This window comes from Eutrigla gurnardus, assembly GCF_963514095.1.
Source record: "Eutrigla gurnardus genome assembly, chromosome: 12".
NCBI lineage: Eukaryota > Metazoa > Chordata > Actinopteri > Perciformes > Triglidae > Eutrigla > Eutrigla gurnardus.
The window spans coordinates 12,008,420-12,033,624 of NC_139926.1; the positions used below are offsets into that span (position 1 = coordinate 12,008,420).

Consider the following 25,205-nt stretch of genomic DNA (forward strand, 5'->3'; position numbering starts at 1 on the left):
TAATCTCACGAGATCAAGGCGGATGCAGTTTTTGGAGCCAGGGGCCGCAGTTGCTCTCAACCGACTGCAAGACCCGGGGCATGATGGGAAAGGACTGGCTCTCGCCTCATTTAAGAGCTGATTGGCTCTTAGTTTTGACAAAACGCAGGTTTAGTAGAAAATGCAAATTTCCTGTGGGTGTCTAATATTTAACGCTAGATCATGGGCTCATGTTGTGCAATAAAAGTTCAGTCTGTTAATGTGAATATTAATAATAATAATAATAATAATAATAATAATAATAATAATAATAATAAAGACGATAAAATAGTTTATTTATATGACCTTATTAAAACGAGAAATTAGCCCACAGTGTGCTTTAAGAGGCAGACATAGATATAAACTGCCGTCTGGTCTACTTTACTTCTCTACTATAATCTATCCAGACTGACTTTTTTGATTGGACAGGGTTTGTACAGTCCTGCCAAGGCCACAGATGACATTTTTTAAATTGTTTTTATGTCAGAGCGTTTAATTTATTCATTGCTATCGGTATGTTATGACGATTTCAAGTAGCCTTATATAACAGAATCGAATCATCTACTCAACCTTTAAGCATCTACTAAGCCCATTGGAGACCTAAACAGAGATAGAAGGCGAGTGGGCTAATGCATTGAAATCACTTCTCTTTGTCTATTGCGTTTACTGGATGTCCTGCACATCATATCTTGCTGTTTGAAACCATAGCTGAGATGTGGGGACATGAACTGCGTGCGTCGGCCTACGCGTCCATTCTAACAATAACCGGAGCACTTTCCCTTTAAGAAAGTGACAGCAACAAGCGGTGGAGGAGCTGGTCAGGAACTGGCCAGAAGCAGACGGCGTTGAAGGAATCTCAAAACTTTCCCAACACACAGCCCCGTGGCCTGCGTACTACTCAACTTCGTTTTCCCCCGCCCGAAAGTGAAAATAACGGTGACGTTGCTAAGTTGTGTGTGTCGGTGATGAAGTGGATGTCACTGACCGCTTGGAAGAAGTAAAGTTGCGAAAGGAAAACACGTATGGAATGATGCGCGAGCGACTGCATCCCTCCCTCCAAAGTTCAGCTAAGGTGGCTAACGTTAGCTAGCGAAGGACTCAGCCTGCTAACTCCGGTGTGAAAGTTTGGATACACGTTGGTTTCGTCTGTCAAAACAAGAAATGTGCCAACGCATTGTGGGATGTAGTGGAGAAGGGCGTGAGGATATCTAATGCGTGTGGCGTAATGGACGCTTTCATCATTGGCTTGTTACGTTAGCCGGACCAGGTTACTGTATCGAGCTAATCAATTTTAGCAAGTGGAGCTAGCTGAAAGACAACTAGCCAAAGTTTCAAATGAAGTTCATCTGGAGTTAGCGTCGGTTAGCGTCGGTTAGTCCGTTTGCCTCTCCATCATGAAAAGACGTGCAGTGTTTTTTTTTTTTAACTTGTGTGGAAACTGATCACGTTTTAAATGGACCTTCCGAATAGTATCAACACTTGAGATGAGAAAGGCAGCGATAATAATCCTCATAACCGTAGCATGAAAAGGTAATAACGGAGACGCATGTCATCTTTATCACCTTGAGTTCTTACGGTAGAAGCCGGAAGGAATGGCCGTTATTTGCCTCTGGACTATGTGACTCTTTAAGAAGTTAGTGTGAGTGATGTGACAGACATTTTTTTTCCTGATTTGTCACATCCCTGCTTCTCTATCAAGACTTTTTGGAGACCTTAATTATTATCGGCCAGTGTTGATCCCCCTCATCCAGAGGGCCTGCAGCTTCTTGGATTTTAAGTGGAGAGTGCGATCATGAAGGTGACGGTGACTTTTGGCAACACCGGTGTGGTGGTGCCCTGCAAGGAGGGGTGGACTGTGAGGGACCTCATCCAGCAAGCCACGCAGAGATACAGAAAGCTCCTGGAACAGGTAGCAGTCATACGTTTGAAACGCACCCATTAACACTGACAATTAGCCCCCTAGTCTTATAATCTTATAATAGACAACACTGTGACAGAGCTGTGTGATTTGGTGAAGCTGCTCCAAATCAACACAAAAGGTGTTTTTCGTTATTTTTTTTAACCAAACAATTATTCACTGAATGCAGATGTGTAAGAAAAAAAAGTTATTGGGGGTTATGCGCCACGCAAAAATTAATAGACAGCTAGAACGTTGTTAAATTCAGAAAATTACATCACTTTACTGGAATGCTGCCTTTAAACCAGGAAAAGACAACACTCTTGCCATATTAGGATATCATAATATCAATATATTGCCCAGTCCTACAGGTACATGTTGATTTATCATTCTCAATCTATTATTTACTCACCTTGTACATCACCTTATAAGTTAGTTACGGTGTTTCTTTCACGTGGCTCATATGTCTGAGTGATAATCATTGTATTTGTAGAATAAGTTTCACTTCCACAGATATCAAATGGTCCAAGAACATTAACAAAAGTGTGACATCGGTTGTCAGCCCCACAATTCATTGTGAGAAATAGTTTTGTAATAAAGTGTTAAGATTTTTATGAACTCCTGAAAATACTTTAAAAAAAATAGGTACGATCACTTTTTATGAAACAGCACTTTCATAACATGAACACGTTTTCCCTGAAGTCATAAAATAATAATTGAATGCTCTGTCATTTTTATATCATGAAAGGGCCATATGATTTTCACATCCCAAAGTCTTGGGAAATTAGACAAAGCCATGGAGGTCCAGTTCTCAATAATTGCTGTATAAAAAATTAAAAGCATATCTGATGAATTGTGATGGCCGAGACAGGATCAGGCATGAGTCTTTTCCACTTAACTTGTGAGTGTAAAATGCAAATGACTCCCTCTTGTGATTCCTTTATCACTGCTTTTGATTCCCTGCGCTGCTCTCAGGGCAGGAAGCTTGTGACCCCCATCAAACAACCAAATCTTCTCAGTGACTCGCTTCATATTGGTTCCTTTATTCAAAGAGCACACCAGTCATATAGACAGATGGCCTCGCTTGTGATTGAGGGGGAGATGTCAAAGCTGTGTGTGTGTGTGTGTGTGTGTTTGTGTGTGTGTGAGTGAGCGACAGACAGACAGAGACAGCACTTGAAGATGGACTTATTTTTTCCAGCGTCTCTCTACTTTATTGCCTTCTAATCTGCTTTCATCTACCCGTATATCAGTCCTCCCCACTCGGCGCTCCTTGTGTTTTCCCCCTTCATCTTATTTGTCATCCTCGCCTCTTTACCTTCCACATAGCCAGAACTTCGCTTCCCTTTCATTGGAGCTTCCTCTTTGAACACTTCCTCCTTCACCTCTTGTTCTCCTAATTCTGTTCCGCATAGAAGTAGAGATGAATCGCCTACATTTGAAATGTTCTTGTTCTAATCTAACACAAGGGGGCAACTCGGTAGGCCGGAGCCGTGTATACTGCTTTAGGTCCAGGTAGTGTTATTTTAAGTCTATAATCATAATACATTTGAATTATTTTCACTTTTTGTATCAGGAAATGAATGTTATTACAGCAGGATTTGACTGACCTCCGAGGGCCTGCTTATTCACAGCAGACAGTTTATGTCGTAGCAGGAAAAGCGCAGGTTTAATTGATAACAATAAAAACGACTGCATTGCATGTTTCAAGGTCCTGGTATTGTGCTTACTGGCACAGTGGCATGACCTAGTCAGAGATTTGATGGAACTGAGCCATCATTAATTATCATCATGCTATGACATGCCAAAATGTCAGCTCTATTGGTAGGAGAAAGGCTGTTAACTTCCCATGGTGCTCTAGCGACTGGGTTATATCACACTGCGTTGACTAGGAATGCCTGTCCCTTAACAACTGTTAATTTGTGAGGAGCCAATGCCATGCTGCGCTTTAGTTTGTAATCCAATCGGAACCTGGAAGATCGTTAGTGAGGCCAACTAGCCACCACTTGGAAACCACTAGACGTTATTTCATTGTTCACTTTATTTCAATAATATATATTATATATACAATGAGTGTCCATTTGTGGTGTTGTGTGATGCAAATGATCAGAGTGTAACGTCGTTACTATGTATTTTTCCTTATGAGTCACAACACATAGTACAGAGATGAAGAATTATGTGGGGGGAGCTCAAATAACAGTTGGGACTAAGCAAAAACGAAAATAACGTGAACCAAAAAATAAGACCCGCCGTGTAAGGTTTTAATCCTGTGTCCCAGTTTAAATGGTTCATACATCTCTTCTTATAATACAGTATAAAAACAAAATCAGAATTGGAGTTTTTTTTAAATCAGAATCTCTATCGAGTCCCTGTTGTTTCTCTTCTGTATAATGGTTTCAAATGTTTAATGACGTGTCCTGCACTCGTGCGTTTACAGGAAATCATCCAATCAACATTAGGGAACTAGCCACCAGTAATATAAAACTGCACTGCAACATTGCAATACGGAGAGGGATCTGTTTGGATGTCAGTGGGCCAAATCTTTGTTGTCATTTCCAAAACAGTGTGGCTGAGTTCTGATTCGTTCAAGGGTAACTTTGATGATTTTCAACTGGCTCTGGCGCGAGGAAGGTGTGTATGTAGCTCCGTATCGCAGCAAATTCTAATCTCGCCCACTTTCTAGTGGTCCAATCGAAAGGTTAACACACACGCCATTTTGCAGTGCAGTTTATCTCAGGTCTAGCAACATTTAAGAGGTTATTAATGTTCACTAAGAGGCAGAGTGAGTGCCCCAGGTGCGTTTTCCTGCAGCTGTGATGTGTGTAATGATGCACCTCGCTGCTCTATCGATTAGGTCTTGGAGTGTTTAAATACTTTTTTTCCTGTATGCGTGCCTTGTTAAGCACATGCACACTGTGTGTTTTGGCCTGCCCTCCCACTGATCTTCTTCTTTTTCTTCTCTTCTTCCTCTGTTTTCTTTCTCTCCTTCTACTCTCTCCCACACCTTTCTCAGCACTTTCAGAGTCTCTCCTCCTCTTACTATGTCAACATTCTCCTTTGTAATCTGTTCTTACCTCTCCTTACAGTTTTTGATAGTTTTGGCCTTCTCCTTGTTTCATGTTTGACATTTTAAATATTCTCCTTTGGCAGTGTTCACTTTTTTACGCGATTCCCCTTTCACCTCCTTTGACTGCCTCCTCCTCAACTTGTTTCTCCTCTCCCTCATTTCTTCTCTCTGGGATAGCCAATACCTATTCTCCTTAACTGCTTCACCCTATCCCCACTTATTACTTTGTATTTGTTTCTCTGTGTATGTCTTGCTCCCTTCCTATCCCTCAGTCATTTCCCAGCAACACTAATCTGTTTTAGCTGTGTAATTATGGCTGTTAATGTGTTCCAGGATTAGAAAGCCAGGATATGTGTATGTTGTAGAGTAGTCCGGTCCCTAATCCTCCCAATGCGAGGCAAATCATGTTTTTAAACTGTCACTGTCTGACTCTCTCTCTCTCTCTCTCCCTCCCTATCTGAAAGTAGGCTTCTTGTATTAAAAAACATTTTTTTAATCTCGTATGTTCCTGCGGCAACTACTGTAGCTAACCGATGCTGGCGGTTATCAGCTGCTTTGTAAGGAGTTCCAACAGCGGTGCTTAAGAGGAGCGCACACTTAGAAAAGGCATTAAAGCTACATTTGAGTGAGGGGATTCTTGAGGTTTAGTCTTAAGTTACGTTTCAGAGAGGATTTATTTTGTGTTTAAGTTGCATTGATTTTTTTTCTTTTCTTTTGAATTCACATTGATCGCAGGCTAATTATCAGAATTTGTATGCCCCTTGTTTTACCATGTGTGGAACCAAAAGGAGTTAAAGGAGACATATGGGATTAGAAAGTAAAAGACAATAAAAGAGTGCTGTTTTTTATGTATTGTATACCAGACTTTTTCCATACTACTGCATTGAAGAGACCGCTTGGACGTTTTCTGTAGACTCCCAGCTCATGTGAATCTCTTTTTAGTGAAAACGAAATACTGTATACAACCTTGAGTTTGGCTAAACTTTTAATTGTCATTCACCTCACCCAACACATCAGGGAACTAAGTCCAACATGATCTGTAATTATAGCCAAGAAGCGAAATCAGCTAGCTGACAGCTGTAATGTGGAGCTAACACCCTTGATGGATGTACATTGAGGCAAAGCAGAAATTATGGTTGTATTAAAGTAAAAATGAAACAATAATACACAACGCTCTTGTAGAGAGGTAGCAGAGAGGAAATTAATACACCTTTTGAAGGAATCAGAACAAAGATGATTAATGCTAAAAGGGAGATAGCTGGGACAGCAGGGCGAAGAGGATGTGTGGCCAGAGAATGAGGAGGGAGGCAGGGAGGGAGAGAGGAAAGCTGGGGTTGTTTTTCAAGGGGAGTTGTCAGGAAGTTATCAGCTTGTTGACAGACTTCTTAATTACCTTTGGCCAAACAGACAAGTACCCAGTTGTGATGCAAGTTGTTTATGGATGCCTGTTTATGTGGTTTCAGGTTGAATCGACTGTATTCTGCTAAATATCAAACTAGATCTCATTAACATTTCAATATATATAATCAAGTGAATCGTGATTTGAGTTGGATCTCATGTTTATTAGATTGTATCGACATTTGACAACGTTGTTGCTGACTGTGTGTGTGTGTGTGTGTGTGTGCTGTGTGTGTGTGGTTGATATGGCCCAAAGTATATAAACAAAGTGAAACCTTTTGTGGACTGATTGTGGTGTGTGTGTGCCCAGGTGTATGCTTAGACTTGCACGTATAAGATGGATTGTGCATTTGAAAGGGTTCCTGCCTGTGTGAGTGTGTGTGTGCTGTTGTTTCATTTGCCAGGGCAGGAGTGCTGATGAGGCGTGGCCAAACACGCTGATACAATCATCAAACATCATGGACCCATGCCAGAGCACAGGCAATTATTTCTGAGAGGGAGGGCAGGGCAGGGAGGAGACGCGTGCCGCTTTCTCTGCAGAAAAAACACAGGAATGTGTTGATCCAGCCTGAAACCTATTCTATTCTATTCTATTCTATTCTACAATATATATTGGGTAATGGCACACGTGCTTTCCAAATTAGCCTGACGAGCTTGCCATAGCTAGATCATTAATTTATCCAAATAAATTACCATGTACAGATCATCTGTTTTGGGTAATTGTGCTTTTTTAACAAACCATATTTATTATTAATGGGTGGTTGCTCACCGGACTGTGTTAAGTTAAGTTGTTAAGAAGCTAATTAAGTCTTATTTTGAAGCATCAAGATAAACCTGACTTTGCCTAATTAGGTGAGTGAAGAATCACCTTGTGCTTAATGTGGAATGTTAATCTGTGAGTAATGGTTGCCATTGCATTTCCCCCAGCAATTGTCTTGCTTTGCTTTTCAGGGCAACCTTTGTTACTGCAGGGTCACAAGATGAGTCAAGGGACAACTTAACTCGGAATTAGTTATTTTTCCACATAATAGAGTGCTGCAGGAATTTAGCCCTAAAACCTGGGAATGGGTTTTCTCCAGTTACCGTTTCCTCGTCTTGTATTCAATGGGTTTTTTAAATGGGTGTTTTTGGGTAAATTTGTAGCAATAATACTATTGGTATAACTGACCTGCTTGATCAAATTTTGATAATTACAGACCTCATAGTTTTGCCCTATACAAGCTTGAAATTGGAAACTTTTCTTCTGGAATTGACATGAATTGCCACAGACTCAACCTTTTGAAGTATTCATCAGCAAGTGTTTGGAGCGAAGGCCCACTTCAGTACACCGCCTGCAGTTTATGCTTACCAAAGTCTCTCATCAACTGGCAGACTAGAAAGACTTACTGTTCAGAGGTATAGAACGGGGGGGCATCCATAGTGTTTATGCAACTTAATAATAATTTCCAGATCCTGTCCTCAGAGTTAAATACCTCAAATTGCCCAACATGATCTGTAATAGTATCATGCATAACACTGTATTAAGAGCTAATCCCCCTGATTTTTCAGATTAGATCAGCATGTTTATTGCGCTTATCTCGAGTCCTACAATATCTGAATGTCCCTGTAGGTTTTAAACCGTCAGATTTAGAGGCAAAGGGTTTCTGCAGTTCACAATAAATATGTAACACATTATCGATGCACTCCTCCTGACTATCAGAATAGATCAGTTGGCCCACAGCGCTTATCTCGCTACCTCTCCATCTCTTGTTGTCTTGGCTGTATGGCTTGCCTACTAACATGTTGACCTGGAAACAACAGCAGAGGGCTATTTCACAAAACCTAGATAGGGGATTTAGCTGGGATTTTCCAGTTATCTGCTAAATTTAGCCTTGACTCGGTTTCATGAAAGCAGTGGCACATAAGTTACCATGGAGATTTATTCTGTGCAGTTAGCCTGCTCCAGACCAGGCTAACAGCCAGGCTTGATTAATCCTGGGGTTTATCTGTTCAGTCAGCAGTCACTCCGATCGGAAAACCGATGTGTTTTTTACAATGATTCCATGTATTATAAATGTATTTTGCCTTATTTTGATGAAACTGCATTAAAATACCTCAGGTAGGTTCCATATCAGCCTAATGTTATTATTTTAACATTGTAACCATTATTATTTTCAAATGTGTTTTCAAGTCAAGTCATGTAGTGTGGACATTATTTTACTGCGCTCACATAGTTATTACCAGCACATTACAGACAGGACACTACATGTTCATAACATTTCAAAATAAGATTCCCGGATATTCCAGTATAAAATGCACTAAAGCAAACAAGAACTTTCATTCACCCAGGCCATAGTACAAGCCGCTCAATAAAATAGGTTACACACACTAACACCCAAAAGTAAGCTTGAATGGTACAATAATGACGGGTAAAGGTAAGATCAGTGATTAGTAAATGTAGATTTTTAGGCTTCGCATTCAGTCGGTCCACTATATTTCCTTTTTTACATATTATATACTTTATGTCCTTGAAGCTGCAGCTAACTTGGTGAAAAGTACAGGGCTGCACGCGTCTCTTCCAGCGGACCAATCACACCCCTTGTGGTCCACGTCGCCACGACACGTAGTTAGGATTTTTTGGAGATGCACGTCAGGCTGCGGCGCAGGGGTCCGCGTCAACGCAGAGGGCTACGTGTAGCTACGCCATCGACGTGGTGCAGAAGCATAAACCAGGCTTAAGTGCTCCCCTGCAGGAAAGGTCAGGGCTCCCAGCATGCCTGTCAGCTGGGAGGCTGGTCCTCAATGCTGGGAGTCTGCAGCAATGTCAGCAACCCCTGATCGGTCTTGAAATGCGTATGTTGTCTTATTTACCATGATTTGTAGGTGTGGATTCGTAGTTTTTACTAGAACAGATTGGTGGAGGAAGAAGTAGCCTAATCAGATTGTTAACTTAAGTAAAAGTACCATTAATCCCACCAATACTCATTCTGCATGGAAAACAAATGACATGAAGAATTCTCAGTCGACTAAGACCAAAATGACAGATGAATGTACTTACCAATGTTATGTATTTTTAGTCTGGAATGACATGAAATACAAGCACCATTGCTTTTATGATGAGTTTTTGCTTGATAAATGACTAATATGGTTATTGATTATAATCAGTAGATTTCTGTCTATTGACAAATGCAGTAGCATTGCAATTTTAAATGAATAAAAAAAGCACTAGTGTTTTTACCAGATTACTTACCATTCTAAGCAGGCAAACTGCCCTGTGGCCCTGGATCCCCAAGGTCCACAAAAGCTCCATGTTTACGGTGTGTCAACTGGTTTGTTGTAATTTGATGAATTGCTAATTATTTTGGGACCAAGGGTCTCTATGGCACCATATTAACTGAAACTGAAATGAAAAGCGCAATATATAGCCTGCTGTGTGAATGGTACTGTGGGTCAGCAGGGGCCCACAGGGCACCTTAGGCTTTTGATGGGGGTGTGATGACTAGAGCGGGCTTTGTTGACATAAAAACATTTTTTTTTCCTGCTTACAAGTTCACTTAATAGAATGTGAGCTGGGAAGTAACATTTGACCCTAAGCAGACAATGAAAATGTTTCCCTTAAGAATTAAGAATGTAAAAAATGTTAGTTTGTCATGTCTTTTTGTCGAGGTGTAGTTGATAAAGTTGCTCGTGCAGTGACTCACAGCTTGTGTGGAGATAACTGATGAAGTACTGGCCAGTATCGACACAATCCGGGACACATTCTGAAGCCCAAGTGGTAATAAAAACATTAGCCTTTGTGAGTTTATGTGCATAGCTGAGAACAGAAAAGTTACAAAATAGGTTTACATGACACTGAAATATTCCCATATCATAAAAACACTCACATGTGTTGCCCCAGAGTTAATATGCCTCAAAACCCTGATTAATAGTGCTTAAGGAAGATAAACACTGCAATAGAGAAAGTAAAACAATGTAAACACAGTGTTGGAAATCTCTCTCTCTTGCTCTCTCTCTCTCATACATCTGGTTGGGTGTCAGCCAACTCATTGTTACAATGGAGTCATACAATGAATCCCAGCAGGACGGAGGGAGGGAGAGACAATTTAACAGTGTAAACAGCCATGCTGTCGGAGTCTTGTCTAACAGTGATGGTAGAAAAGCCATTGTAAAGTCTTCTTGTGACATAATAGAAAAATAAGTGTTTTTTTAATGGACTAATATTTCACTTGGATAAATGTTTTATCTTAAGGAAGCTATGTTTGTTACTTGTATCACACCGGTGAAGTATGTCTGTGTATGTTTGTCTCACTCTTAAACAAGTGGACCTTATCTCTGTCTGCTTAAAAATGAGGTACTCTATCATAAAATGATCTTTTAAATTGACCAACTTATGTGATTCCTTGCACAATCCAAACAGGATCAGAGATCATTTGTAAACAACACACACATACTGTAGGTGTGTCATTTGTCTCTTGCTATTCTAGAAATAAGGTCCCATCGGGAGAACCAGAAGGGGTGTGTCTTAGCCTCTAGAAGTCTTGTAAATAGGTGTGTCATCAAGGCATCAACATCTATTTACTATTTAATGCTGGCGATACTTCACTCACTTATTGCATATCAAAATGTTATCTGTTTTAAATACAGTTTCTGTGTTTTTTCCAACTCATCAGGAACAGTTGGAGGTTAACTATAATAGTACTTGACTTTGACATTCGCCAGTGAAAGGAGTTGTTCTTTTGTAACATTTCTTTTTCTTTAAGTCACCAAAGGTTTATACGCCATAAAATGCTTGGAGCTGGTTATTGAAAATGAATGGTATTTTCTCTGCTGGTTTGCTAATATGTAGATTATATAAAACAAATGTGAAAGGAAGATGAATCTCTAACCAGATCACATTTATAAATCCACAAAGAAACTCATTTACGCTATCAATGTATTAAAAAAGTCCAACTAAGTACTTTATTGGAAAGAGTTTTGATTCAGATGGACTTGGAGACCTCTAGTGTTATCCAGGGACAGAAAGCGCCTTGCTCCATCTCACCCTCTCCCTGATGGGAGTTTTTGAAAAGCATTGACAAGCACCTGACCCCGAAAGAGTGATTTAATGGAGCAGCACCCTGTAATGGTTTGAGTTATACCTTTCCTTAGGCTGTTTGTGGTTTTGTATGTGCTTGCGTGCGTGCCTATGTGTGTGTTGTCTCAATATGTTGTTCAACAACCAGCTCTATGTAGTCAGCTGTCCGGTGCGGTGTCCCAGTCATTAATCACAGACCCAACGCAGCGGAGAAAGGGAGTGGGGAAGCAGAGAGAGAGCCCAGGATGTAATCGGTACAAGGCACCTAGAGAAAGATGTGGAAGATGTAAGGAGGTAAGAAACAAAGAAGAGAGCAGAAATAGGAGGGGGAGAGAGGCTCACAGTATATAAATGAGGAGCAGAAGGAAGGAATCTGTGACCAGAATGGGAGGCCTTTTTATTGGTTTCATCCCGTTTTAAGTCCCCATGAAATGGGGATCGCTTACGTGGTTGGATTATAAATTACTGTACTTGTTTCTTAGTCACGTTCACATAGTGGTAAGTAAAAAAAAAAAGTAAAACATTAAAAGTATTTCTTCCTTTCTGCACCTGCAATGAGATGAAACTGCCATTCTCCGTTTCGTGTTTTTGATTACCACTCCCTGCGTTTGTACCCGTCGGCGAGGATGTCATTTTCACAGGAGAGTGTTCCAGTGTTTTATGTGGATGATAAGATAAGATAGAATATTAAAAGTGAATCGTCTAAGTTTCGGGGTGCACTAGTCTGAATAATGTCCTACACTCCTGATGTTACACACATCTGCCACTGCTATGGCCCTGCTTGACACAAACATCTGTCATTTCTCTCATATATATTGACTTTTTTGTAATTATTTTGTTATTTCTTCTTTTCAAACGACATCTATTGCACTTCTGTCCATACAGTGGCTCTTCTGCTTTTGTTCCCCGGTTAGAAGGGTTTTTTATGGAGTTTATCCTATTAGAGGATCCCGTGAAGGAGGACGTCATATGCTGTACAGATTGTAAAGCCCTCTGAGGAAAATGTGTGATTTAGAGCCAACACCATCATCATTATGTTTTAAAATGTTACTGTTGAAGCCTCTGTACTTATGGCTTTCTTTCTTTTGATGGTGAAAGGTGATGTGGGACAGACACCTGAAGTAGTCAGAAACTGTGTGCATACTATTAGTAAAATTGTGAACGGTAACCTGCTACCAGGTGTATTCACACATTGAGCTTTTGATTCACATATGCTGTGTCCTGTGTTATAGGAAGGAGATTTCCTGGTTCGGACTCACCATGTTGAATACTGTGATGGGGGGATTCTGGACCCGGATGACATACTCAGTGATCTGGTAGAAGACAAGGACAAGGTAAGAACCTCTGGATAGGATACCGTGTTTTGTGTTTGCTCCCGATTTTAATTTCATGAAGTGATTTCAAGAGATTGATGTGATAGTGTAACTTCATTTCATTTCACTTCCTTTAATAGAAAAACAGGTATTGTGAAAAAGCTGACCACAAACCGCCATGTAACATTTATCTCTCAGTTGATACCTGTGAAGTGAAACTAAGCCACTGTAAGCAGAATACAGAGACGTGCATTTGACTAACCAAATATCCAACCAGCCAGTCCACAAATAACAGAAACAGTGCAGGACAGCTCTGATTGTGTATAAGAGCTACTAAATCTGTATTTATGTCGACCATCTTTATGCTTCAATCCACAGAATGCATAACCCTTTTTGTAATACATAATAGTCACATAGCATTGTGTGTGCTCAAAAATGTATGTGCTTGAATGTTTGAACAGGTATCTGTGTGTGTGTGTGTGTGTGTGTGTGTGTGTGTGTGTGTGTGTGTGTGTGTGTGTGTGTGTGTGTGTGTGTGTGTGTGTGTGTGTGTGTGTGTGTGTGTGTGTGTGTGTGTGTGTGTGTGATGTTCACACTGTAAACTATTGAGCAGCATTGGCCTACGAGCCACTCCCTCAGATAGAATATTGCCTCACAAGCTAAATTTACAGGGAAAAGGTTTTAACTAGCCTTCAGCGTTAGGCAGTGTCATTAGCAATTCACTTTCAGAGACTTTGCAAACTCAATCCATATATCCCGTTTTTCTTATTTTTCCCTGAGGAATATGTCATTTTTCATTTTCCCCTTTGGAAAGTGTCGTTTTTTGTCACACTGTCACATAGACTCTGTCATTATTAGAATGTGATAAATGGCTTAGATTAAGGGCTTTTTGAACCATGACTTAGGACCTTAAATTAATCTGGACCTTTCTCTCGGTGGCTCTGCCGATTAAAACAGCATCAACATGTTTTAATGAGCTTGTGTCCTATGGTGAACTGAATTTTTCATTTAGGTCACAGCTTAAAACACTTGAAGAACCTACTGGCTAGAAAATGTAATGCGCGGTGTATTTTCCTGTCGTGTCCTCAGCTCGTACCGTATGCCTTTAAGGATGTATAAATACTGCAGGATTTGTTGGAGATTCTCTGAACTAATTAAGACAAAGTTGCATTGGTTGGCAATTTCTCACGGGGGTGTAAGAACCTTTGGAAAGAACTTAAGCGATCTCTCTCTCTCTCTCTGTCTCTCTCTCTCTGTCTCTAAGCACGCCTCAAGTCTCTGTCCATGTCAGAATATTCATTCTTATAGTTCACATCTTGGATTTTAGATCTTGTGACCATGACGGTTTGGTTCACGTGGTAGCTAAATGAAATGTGTCCAAAATCTTTCCACAAGGTTTAGGAGTGTTTATGGGAATTTTTTTACCATTCTTCCAGAAGCACATTTGTGAGGCAATATAGTGTGTGTGTGTGTGTGTGTGTGTGTGTATATATATATACAGTGTATATATATATATATATATATATATATATATATATGGCTAGAGGTAAAATGATCAGATAAGCTTTCGATCATTTGAATAGTAGGTCTAGAGTAAAAGCTGGTTTAGCAGGTTTTGTTCGAGGTATACTCTCCCTCCTCATATTCACTCAACCATGATCGTAATGCTGTTTGTTAATGTCTTTTGAATGCAGTGAAACTACGCAAAATATATCTTTGCAGCACAGAAACCAAATACAAAAGCACGTGCAAAGTACAAAATACACATTTCAATACTGGGATCACATAAAGTGCCACACACTCATTCCCCCAAAACACACACACACACACACACACACACACACACACACACACACACACACACACACACACACACACACACACACACACACACACGTACAGAAGTAAAGAATGATACCCAACAATACACAGTTCTGAGCACCAGAGATTGCATATGAAATGAAAGTGTGAAATATTCATTGGATTCTGAAGCGAGGCTCTCATAGTATTACTGAGCTGAGATGAATAAATGGCTCCTAATCCCAGATGAGTGTTTTACTGTAGCGAGACTCAGCCTGCCTGGCTTTAGCTTTATAACCACAAAGAAAACACAGAAGATTGTTGAGGTCTCCTGAAGACAGAGGTCAAAAACAGTTAAAAAAAACCAAACAAACCCATGGCTGAAATCAACCCAAGTGATGCATTTGAGAGAAAGAGCTCAGGAATTGTGAATGTTTGAAGTGATATTGATGTACCAACTGCTAGGAAGTGTATGTTTATATACTTGATATCTTCATATCTGGCTATTTTGGATAGACTGTAACATTTATAAAACTCTATGATGCAAACAAGTCTTACACCTAATATTGGCCCCAGAAAGATGTGTTAAAAGGACACATATTTTGGAAGGCAGCATTGTAAAATGTGCCATTTAACCTTGACAATGTGGTGGAGGTTTCATGTCTGTCACACTGTAAAGAGTGTTTTGCTGCAGTCACAGTGTATTATCTACACCAGTGTTTCACAAACTTAATTCTGGGGACCCACTTTTTAGAAATGACAATCCATCAATCACTGTGACCCAACTCTCAATAGCCTTAACTGTCAATCGAGACAAAGGTGCATTTGTGCATAAATGACGGTTCCACTTTTACTGCTTTTTCTGCAGCAACGTAGTGTATATTATCTTGAATAGGTAAAACAGCAACTTTCAAGAGATATGCTGTATATACATTTGATAAATCATTGTTTATGCATGTTATTGAGGAACAATTTACAGTTTACAATAAGACCAAATCAATGCATTTAAGCAGCGTTAACAGACTTGGATCTCATTATTTTAATTTAGAAGCAGAATATAAGCTAGCCTTTTATTTAGATATGAACCTTCAGGCTCCCTCAAGTGGCTCAAAGGTATACTAAAATAATTAATAAATAATAATAAATGTTAAAAGAAGATTCTGCTAATATTTTTTGCAAAACTAATAAAATATGCCACGCCCCACCAGTGTTTCTTGGCCCATTCTCTGGCAGTGACTGATCGACACAAACATACAGAGCTAAAGTAGAAGGCCAATAAAGACATTCATTTCAATAATTACAAAAGCCCCCTTTCAAAGAAAACATAACCCAACTACTAAAAGGATCAAACTATAGGAGGTGAACTACAATGTGGAGAAACTATTTATGTGTGTGCTGTGCTGGGCGGTATGACCAAAAATATTTGTCACAGTATTTTTTAAGATAAGAAGTAATACCGGTAGTCTGCCCTGTGCAACCTGTGTTTACCTTGAGACTACCACCCTTACTCCCCACCCCCACGATTTTTTCTCCATCGCTCTAATGTCTCCCTTGCATGTTGTTTTTCAAGCCCACCCACAGCTTTATGCCAAAGAAAATGAAAAGTAAGCAGGAAGTATGGGTTCCCATCAGCAGCTTCGATGTAGCTGGAAGTGTAATTCCTAATGTATTTTTCTCGTCTTGTAGGTATTGCAGAAACAGCCTTAGAGAGACCAGGGGTTGTTTGAAAGGTTAGCTGGTAACGGGGAGAGAGGAGGGTAACACTGTTGCCTTGTATGATATTAATGTTTGTTCTGGGACATAAATAACGCACCCATACATACGTACACACACACACACACACACACACACACACACACACACACACACACACCCAGAAGAGCTGTTTTCGAGATATTACCTTATTTGTACAAAGCTATTTTCCACCTTTTTAATGACTATTTGCTTCAAATTATTAATTTGGACCACATTTGTAAATTGACAAAACAATATGATCATATCAGTATGATACAATGCCAGTGATAGAAACCTCATCATGTGTGAGCTATTTAAAACTCTATGGAAAGACCATTTGAACACAAGCTGGCCTGGAAATAGGGCAGCTCTCCATCAGCAGAGCTTTAATCATGAGTAATTTTTCCAATCATTATTTATCGATTGATAGCTTGACACACACACATGCACAAAACATTGTAAAGGATTTGATTATATTATATCCTTGTTCACGTGCAGATACCATTAGCCACTATTAGTATTGCTTCTAGCAAAATAATTATTCATGAGTGAATGGACTTCACTTTCCTCAAAGGCATTTTTCTCTTGCCCCTTTCCCACAATATCAATATTCAATATTCAATTATTATATTATTTAAGTGTTTCTCTATAATAAATACCCTGTTACCCTGATTTGGGGTATTCCAACGAGTATTAGGAGAAGAAAACAAGACATGGTTATATTCTCTTTTCATTTCTTTTTTATAATTGACACTGTACTGCATTTGAAACCTTCTATCCTTAATATGTAACCTTGTGTCTGATAAGCTTATTAGCTCAATAACCTGGCATGAATATCAGAAGAAAGAAGAGTTTGTGGAATCTTCAGTCTTTGGAAAACATGTTGTTGGATCAGGTCTACAATGTATACTTTTCTGGAAAATCGTTTGTAAATTGCCTTTTTAATCCTGTTAAAATGCACTTTGAATTGATCAATCTTGAAGGATGTCTGGTGATTATACTGTCTGGCTGGCTGATGAGATAAAACAACCTTAAATAGTCTGAGTTGGAGACGTTAAGATTGACAGTTGGTGGACTCAAGCCAACTCATTGAGGTGTGTGTGTGTACGTGTGTGCGTGCACCCACGGGTGCATATGTTGGTTTCCAGTCAGCCAAAACCATTTGCTGAAAAGATAATCGGGCTAACAGTTCATCTCTCAGCTTCATTAATATTTAAATAATGCTTTCATTTTCTTTTTTTCCTTAACTTTGCTCCTGTTTGAATTCCTTTCTGAATTTTTAGGCTGGGTGGGTAGAAGCATGGTACGGACATATAGACACACTGGCATTCATACAGATATGCATCTATAGTGTTGACAATAGAGATGCTAATTTATCATTTGTTTTACTGACTGAAAGCCGAATCCTTGTTATCAGCTCATTAAATGTTAACTGATAAGACTAGTGCCTTGCATGCAGGGTGCTGTGGCTGAAGTGCCTAACAAGATGCTGAGCTGCAATGATAACTAATGCAAAGACAGGTTGACACCATCATTTACCACCAGCTGCAGTGTATGCAGAGAACAGCACCCATCTGGGAGAGTTAGAAGCCACCGATGTTGCATGCATGGTCATGGACACATGCAGCAACGTTCCCAGTATGTCCCTCTGGCTTCAATTGGTTAGCTAGTTGTGTCTGACTAGTATTTCAACCCAGGCCTAACGTTAGCTAGCGATGTTCCAGTCGGGAGCGAGATCATGTGTGTGACAGTAAGTATGAAGTCAGCAGATACATTAGCGTTATACTGTAGCTGTGAACGTGTCAGTGCAGTTTGTATATAGTTCATTTGTCTGTGAATAAATGCTTCAGCAACAACTCTCGCTCAGGCAAGAGCTGACCAATAAGATGGGCTGACCATTAAGATGGACTAGCTCTTCTCCTTTAAGTGATTGTAATTAGAAACATCCCAAGTTGGATTGTCAAAATACATGTAGAAGGACTTTCAAATGTGCTAGGGAAATAAACTTTATACTTTATCAAAAGGAAAGCGATCGTGTGTCAGACGGTCAAATTGGTCTAAATCAACACAGGATGTGGAAATGTTTGAGTCCGAAGAAGTGAAACATCACCAGCGCTACAGGTTGGTTTGGCACTAAATACAATGTACATCAACTTAATTGTATTTTCTCTTCTGCTTGTCTTTCACCATTTGCATGTCTTACTCTCTAGACTTCATGCTGATCACAGGTCATAGATGGGCCAGACATAGCTGAATATGTTTATTCTGTTTTAATTTCTTATAAATATAATTTCCTGCTAACAACTCTGATCCTACATTTATATGATTTCATCGCCAGTTAAACCTAAATAATTAAGATAATTAATTCACTACAGCACCAGAATCATCAACAAAGTAGCCACATCTCTGGTAATGAGGAAATTATTCAGAGCAGGTTCCTTGTTATCATCAGACCCTTCCCTTCCTTCTGTCCTCTCTAATTCTACAGTTTTCCATTACCATGAACATGCAAACTCTGCTGATCATTGGTTAATAACACAAGCTGCTGCTGCTAACAGATGCAGCTCTGGAAAACTTGCTAATTTATTTGTCTTTCTGTCTATGCACTGCCTTTGTAACTTACAGCATTCTCACGCATTAATGCTATACTTGCCAGACGAGATAGTTCTTGATACAAATGAATCAATTAAGGGCTTACAAAAATAATAATTTAGCAAGTGTGTGTGTGTGAGAAATGATAATGTAGGGCTGCTGCCGTGCACCTACACAGACATAAACACGCAAGCAAAAGTAATTTGGCCGAGCTAATGTATGTGTTGCATCATTTACAGATTGATTGCTGTCATCACTGATTGTGGGAACTCGTAATAGCATCCACAGTTAAGCTGGAATGTAATGGTAGACATTCATCATTACAGATCATTTTAGTTTAACTTTCTATAAGGCAATTAACTGTGGGGCTAATTGCTCCATTTGGGCAAAAACACATTTTTTTATATCTTTTTCTTTGGAAAGTATTTTAAAAAATGAATTTCAAAGTCTGTCTGTTATAATCTTGAGATATGTTTAAGTATTTGTATTCCCATGTAAGCTGATAGCCTGTAGCTTGGGTAAGTGGAGTGGGCCTATGATATGATATGTTGTGTTGCAGCAACTAGGTGGGTGAGCACACACTGGGGACGTAGCTTCTCGACATGAATGGATGTGTGGAATGAATACTAGTAAGCAAGGATAGCTGAGGTGATGGAGATATAACAAAGAATGAAAAGCAAGTAAAGGAAAGCATGTGTAGAGGCAGGTGAGGCGACCTTCGCTATTAAATGTATCAAAAGAGCCCTTGATGCAGGGTAAGTGAATGGCGCGTATCGTGTGAACAGTCGTAACTTAGATGGTTGCCTGAATGTGTAGTAAATGTGAAGTTATTCACGCATGGCTTGGGTTGTGGTTGGAGCTCTTCGGTTGTCGTTACCCCCCACCCCCTGTCTTAGAAACTATCTAAGCCTGCTCCTGCTTTCTAACGCTTTTCAGTGTCTCTTTCTCCTTCTCTTCCTCCTCTTTTCATCAACAACTGGACATGTCTGTCCTCTTTGTCTCTCTCTCTCCCTCCCTCTCTCTTTTTTTATCCATTCCCTTCCACCTTTTTTCATTCCTCAATCCCCTTCTCACCAGTTTACCTCTGTCATTTCAAAGAGCAAAATGCCAGCCATTCAGAATGGGGCAATTATGACGTTCTTGGAAGGTTTATTATAAATCATGACCCATAATTCTCCTCTGCAGTTTTTGTCGTAAAGTGTATTAAGTCTGTGCCATATTTACTGTAAGTGCTGATAAGAACTTCTTAACACTCGGCCTCATTTACAAACCATTCTTTAAGAAGACATGACTTCTTATAGCCCTCTTATGCCTCTTAAGTAATAAAATAATAGAATTAATAAATATAATTCAATTAATAAATAAATAAATAAATAACAAGAAGGCATTAAATCAAAGGGAAAACAAACAAACTGCGTTGCAAACAAAAATGCGCTGACCGATAAGCTTTAGTTTATTATACTGTGGCTACCCAATAGACAACCATTTCACTGCTAGGTTTGTAAAGTTCCAGACGTTTCATACAAAATAATAATGAATGAAACCTCAGTTTAACATGTGTTTACCACCATTTTATTTTTTTATATTGAACATTTTTAAATTTGTTTTATATAATATTGCAAAGGTTATTGATATTGCATTGCACTTATTATCAGTTAATTCCCAGAAAATATCCTTTCTATTTCAGCATCAGTTGAATATTGATTTGCAGACTTACAAACAGTAAAAACTTAACTGAACTCTCTTCACTTAATTCTTCAGTCTCATGTCCTTTCATGGGGATTGGGAGGGCATTTATCCATGCTAATTGGAATAAGGATCAACTGCACATGCCTTCGATTTAGCAGAACAATGGGATTCATGGTTATAAGAACTAAGATACCAACAATTCTACGGTTTAAGAACATACATGCAGGCACACACACACACACACACACACACACACACACACACACACACACACACACACACACAGCATTGATTAGTAAAGATGATCCAGTTGTAATGTGATTATTTATAGCTCCTTTTTCTGGTGTGACAAGATAATGAAGACAATAGACACCACACAGACAGGCAGCATTTGACTGGTTGTGTATTAACACCCTGCTGTGTAAGTTATGTATTTGTGCTTTATGGTAGTTGATGATAATGTTCTTATATCATTTTGTGTGTGTCTGTGTGTCCGTGTTGCTGGTTAACATGTCGACATTAATTGAACCATGACCCAGATCAAAACAATGAGACTTGAAAGGGATTAGAAAAACATGCAGACATATTGAGTTATTTGCGTGGGTGGCATCTGACACAGTCTGGATTTAATCGCAACATTTTAATCCCAGGCAATTTAACAAAAACCTGGTAACCAAGCAGACAGACATCTACCAAATCGCATTGTTCACCTTCAACCTATGTGTCTATGTGTTGAGCTTAATAATCGTATTATCATTAAGTATTCAAATGTGATGATTTTTCTTTGTAGTTTTGCCAATACCATCTTGCTGACATTGGTTTCTAGGGCCTTAGCTGTTGAGCGAGTTCTTTATTTTAGGGTGAATATTTTCCAGTATTATAACAGTCTTAACTAAAAGTTTTAAAGTTTTATCCATATCACTTTTATCGTGCTCTAGCTGTATTTATTCTAAATTGAGGTGAAACATTTTGCCTTTTTATATTAATGAATCAAATAGTTGGCATTTATGTTTCACCATCTGTCTGTAGTTTGCCCTTTGTGACCTTCTGCATGCATGTCTTCATATACCACTGAGAGTTCATCCCTCACCAGATTTTCCCCCTTTGAGTGCCTACTCTGTTATCTCTAGCTCCTGGGGTTGACTGGGATTGACCCCAGACTCAGTCCATCTAATGAAAAGCTTTTCTATTCAAGAAGTGTGTTTTCTGTTGATATTGTACTTGCCCTGCACCTTTACTTTGCTATGGTTATAGATTAAAGTTTAGATTATTTCCACCAATGAAAAAACATGTCAATCACTTGCAGGTTCCAATATGTCTGGTAATGGCGCTTGTGTTTGTGCTTGTGTCTGAGCACGACACTGAAACTGAATCAAGTTGTGAAATTCAGCTGGGGTGACAGAAAAGATAAGGCATGCTGCTTTTCTATAACCCATGTTTGTTTCCAAGTTTCTTTGTCCTTACATTTAGTTTATTAAACTTTGAAAATAAATCCAGTGTCACTGGAGCTGTTAAGATAAATTAACAAACTTTTAACTTTTTTTTCTAGTCTTCCAGGTGTTTTGCCAGCTTCTCCTAATCATATTTATCAATAGATCTTTCAGGGTGACCAAGTTCAGACACTTTTTAAAGTGTGATGTCAGCTTGCAAATGTTAAGTGAATGAACAGGAAGGACAAACGCAAACACAGTAAGGCCATGTAATACAAACTGCTTTCTAGCCACCTTTGCCCCCTCAGCCCTCCATATATGAAGTGGTCAACTGGTGAGAATAATATTGACCTTCCACCAAAGAAAGCACTGCTGCTTATTGCTTTCACAAATTGCATTGGTTTCTTATACTGGGCATCTTGGTGTGCAGGTGTGTGTGAATGTGTGTGTATAATATACACATGCTTGTAGGCGTGCAAGTAAAAGGAAACATTATATGTATTTTTGTTCCTTTTGGTGTGGCATTGGGTCTGTGAATTATGATTTACATGTCTTGTCAGGTCTGGTATTTTTTCCCCACAATATTGAAAGGAACGACATTGTGCCTCTGTTTTCACATATCTTGTTGTTTGACATATACTACCATGTATGAATATATGTATTTGCTCTTCCAAGGCCTTCAAAAGGGGTACAGGAACCAGGACGTTCTGCCTCTCCACTCTAGGCTTACATGTGACTCAGATGTCATTTCTGTCATTTTCTTTATGTAGCCTGACATTTTTCGTGATATAGTGATCATATTATGTTAGTTTTCATTGATGGCTTCTCTGTGTGAAGCCATCTCACACCTTCTCTCTCTGTGTGTGTGTGTGTGTGTGTGTGTGTGTGTGTGTGTGTGTGTGTGAGCAGGTGTATCTGGTAGTTCTTAAGAAGGGTACAGGGACCATAAACCTTATCTTTAGGAACTGAGATATCAGCAATCAGTGACTTATGATTGATAAGGCTGTGACCTCATCAGTAAATTGTGGCAAACTGAAACATTAGTCTACATTGACAGTCAACAGAGCACCCTTTACTATACGTGCATACTGTATGTATGTATGTGATTTAATGATATGGAACTTAGGAGGATATATCTTGAGCGTTGATTTAAATTCAGTCCATGCATTCCACCCATTATGAAAGATCAAATCATAACCATGATCGTGTGTGTGGTTCGGGGTGAGGGCTGCAGTCGGAGCAGTGCACTGCTTTCATTGTTCTCGAATCTTATTTGGTAGTGAACTCAGATGCGTATTTTTCCGTTTGTGTAATGTATAGTTATTGGTGTACACTGTGTGTGTGCCTTCCAGTGAATCATCCTTCAAAATGATGTTGACGACCGTCACCTCAATCTGTGTGTCTTTCTCTTTTACACACAGACACGCCACATAGCTCACCAAGAACACAATGACTTCAAACATTACCTTTAATGTCGCGTATCCTCATATGTTACAGATACGTCGTGCTTCACTTGGTCACACACAGATGAGCAATACAACATCACTCGTGTGGCACATTTTGAATAGGATCCGTAATCTTCCATTAGTTTGATTGCTTACAACCCGCCACACATGATGGGTAGAAAAACTCGATTAAATGGCTGTTTTTATTGTTTTAATTTAATTGCTTCATTTTAACATTGTTCATCTACTATACAAGTGAGTAGATTGTTTCACTTAGATACAGATAAGTGGAGATGAAAATGCACGCAGAAAGATCCACACAAAAATATATTTTTGCTTACACACACACACACACACACACACACACACACACACACACACACACACACACACACACACACACACCCTCACACTCTTCAAACGCAGTGGAGTGGAATAATGGACAAGGCGATGGAATAGTGGGCAGATTTTATCATTCACACTCTCTTAACCACCAGCCATCTGCTAAATGCATGCATTCTTGTCTTTGTGTGTGTGTGTGTGTGTGTGTACGGCTGCACACACACACATGCATATGAATGGATCAGTCTAATTCCTTTAAGGCTCGGTTGAACACTCATCATGTTAAACTGGCTCCTGCAGTTAATTCATCGGCAGAGTGCAATTCAAGCAAAATTTAATGTCTTGCTTCTCTGTTACTAATTAATAAAAAAGAGAACTCGAAACACATGGTGTGTAAGTGAAGTATGCCAATAATGACAGAATCTCAATCTGATTCAGGGAAATCTCTAAGAAAGATTAGAAACCAAAGCAATTGCATGCTAAAATGTGTATCTAACAACTTGTAACTGTGCAGATAGTATGGTACTAAAGCCATGTGTGTGCTTTTGATTTATTGATACTTTCTTTATCTTTTCATACGTCCACGCCCGCCACAGCTCTGGGCGAAGGCATTTTGTTTTTGGGTTTTTCATCCAATCATTCCTGTCGTTAACATAGAACGCCTTCAGGGAATTTCTTGTCTCAAACTTCCACCTGGACTCACGGAGGAACTGATTAGATAGACCTCACCAAAATATGTTGACAATTCTCAAAAGATGTATAGTAGGATGGATAGACATGGCTGTAAACTGTAAATTGACTGGTTGCTGGAGGCATACAGATGTGGTAACCCTAATTTTTAATCCTGTGTGTTCTTCCACACATTACACATTTTTTCCCCCCAGTTTGTAATTGTGCTATCATTTAGCTGATTTCGAAAAATAGACACTTGACACATGCGACTCTCTTTCCAATTAATGAACATTTTCCCTAAAGGTCACCCAGGCCTGGCTCATGCATCATTATCTCTAGCACAGAAGAGAAGTTGCTCATCGTGACCGGCTAAAGGGGAGACGATATTGAGATCTCACCTTAATGGGCCTAAATGCTGCCTCTTACCATCACCTCTACCCATCCTCCACCTCAGCTCCATGCTGTTATCCTCACTACCTTCATTCACTCTGTGCTCTCTATCTACGCCATGTCTCCTCTTTCATGGATTTTTGTGCCACCTTTTAGGCCGTCCGTTATTTGTTTTTCATCTTTTTCCACCTTCACTTTCTCGCGGTTAACGCTTCCTATCAATCCGCTCACAATTTACCCATATACACTCCTTTGCCCTGTCCTCCCCTGCAGCACTTGCGATAGTACTGGCATCTCTCTGTCAGATCTTTTCATTGAACGTAGCTCTTCTCTCTCCATGTCTGCAGTCCTCTACTAGTATTTAG

The 25,205-nt window shown here is 39.5% G+C and overlaps 1 protein-coding gene across 5 annotated transcripts in view; it reads left to right on the top strand.

The window, feature by feature from the left end:
* The first annotated feature begins 960 nt into the window (after window positions 1-960).
* The window catches only part of LOC311021631 (partitioning defective 3 homolog B-like), a 188,462-nt gene continuing 164,217 nt past the window's right edge, over window positions 961-25,205 (top strand). For all 5 annotated transcript variants that reach the window (XM_084022292.1, XM_084022294.1, XM_084022293.1 and 2 more), the window contains exons 1-2: window positions 961-1,927; window positions 12,666-12,767. In XM_084022292.1, the coding sequence (XP_083878418.1) occupies window positions 1,811-1,927; window positions 12,666-12,767 (219 nt within the window). In that variant the 5' untranslated portion in view covers window positions 961-1,810. The remainder of the gene's footprint in view (window positions 1,928-12,665; window positions 12,768-25,205) is intronic.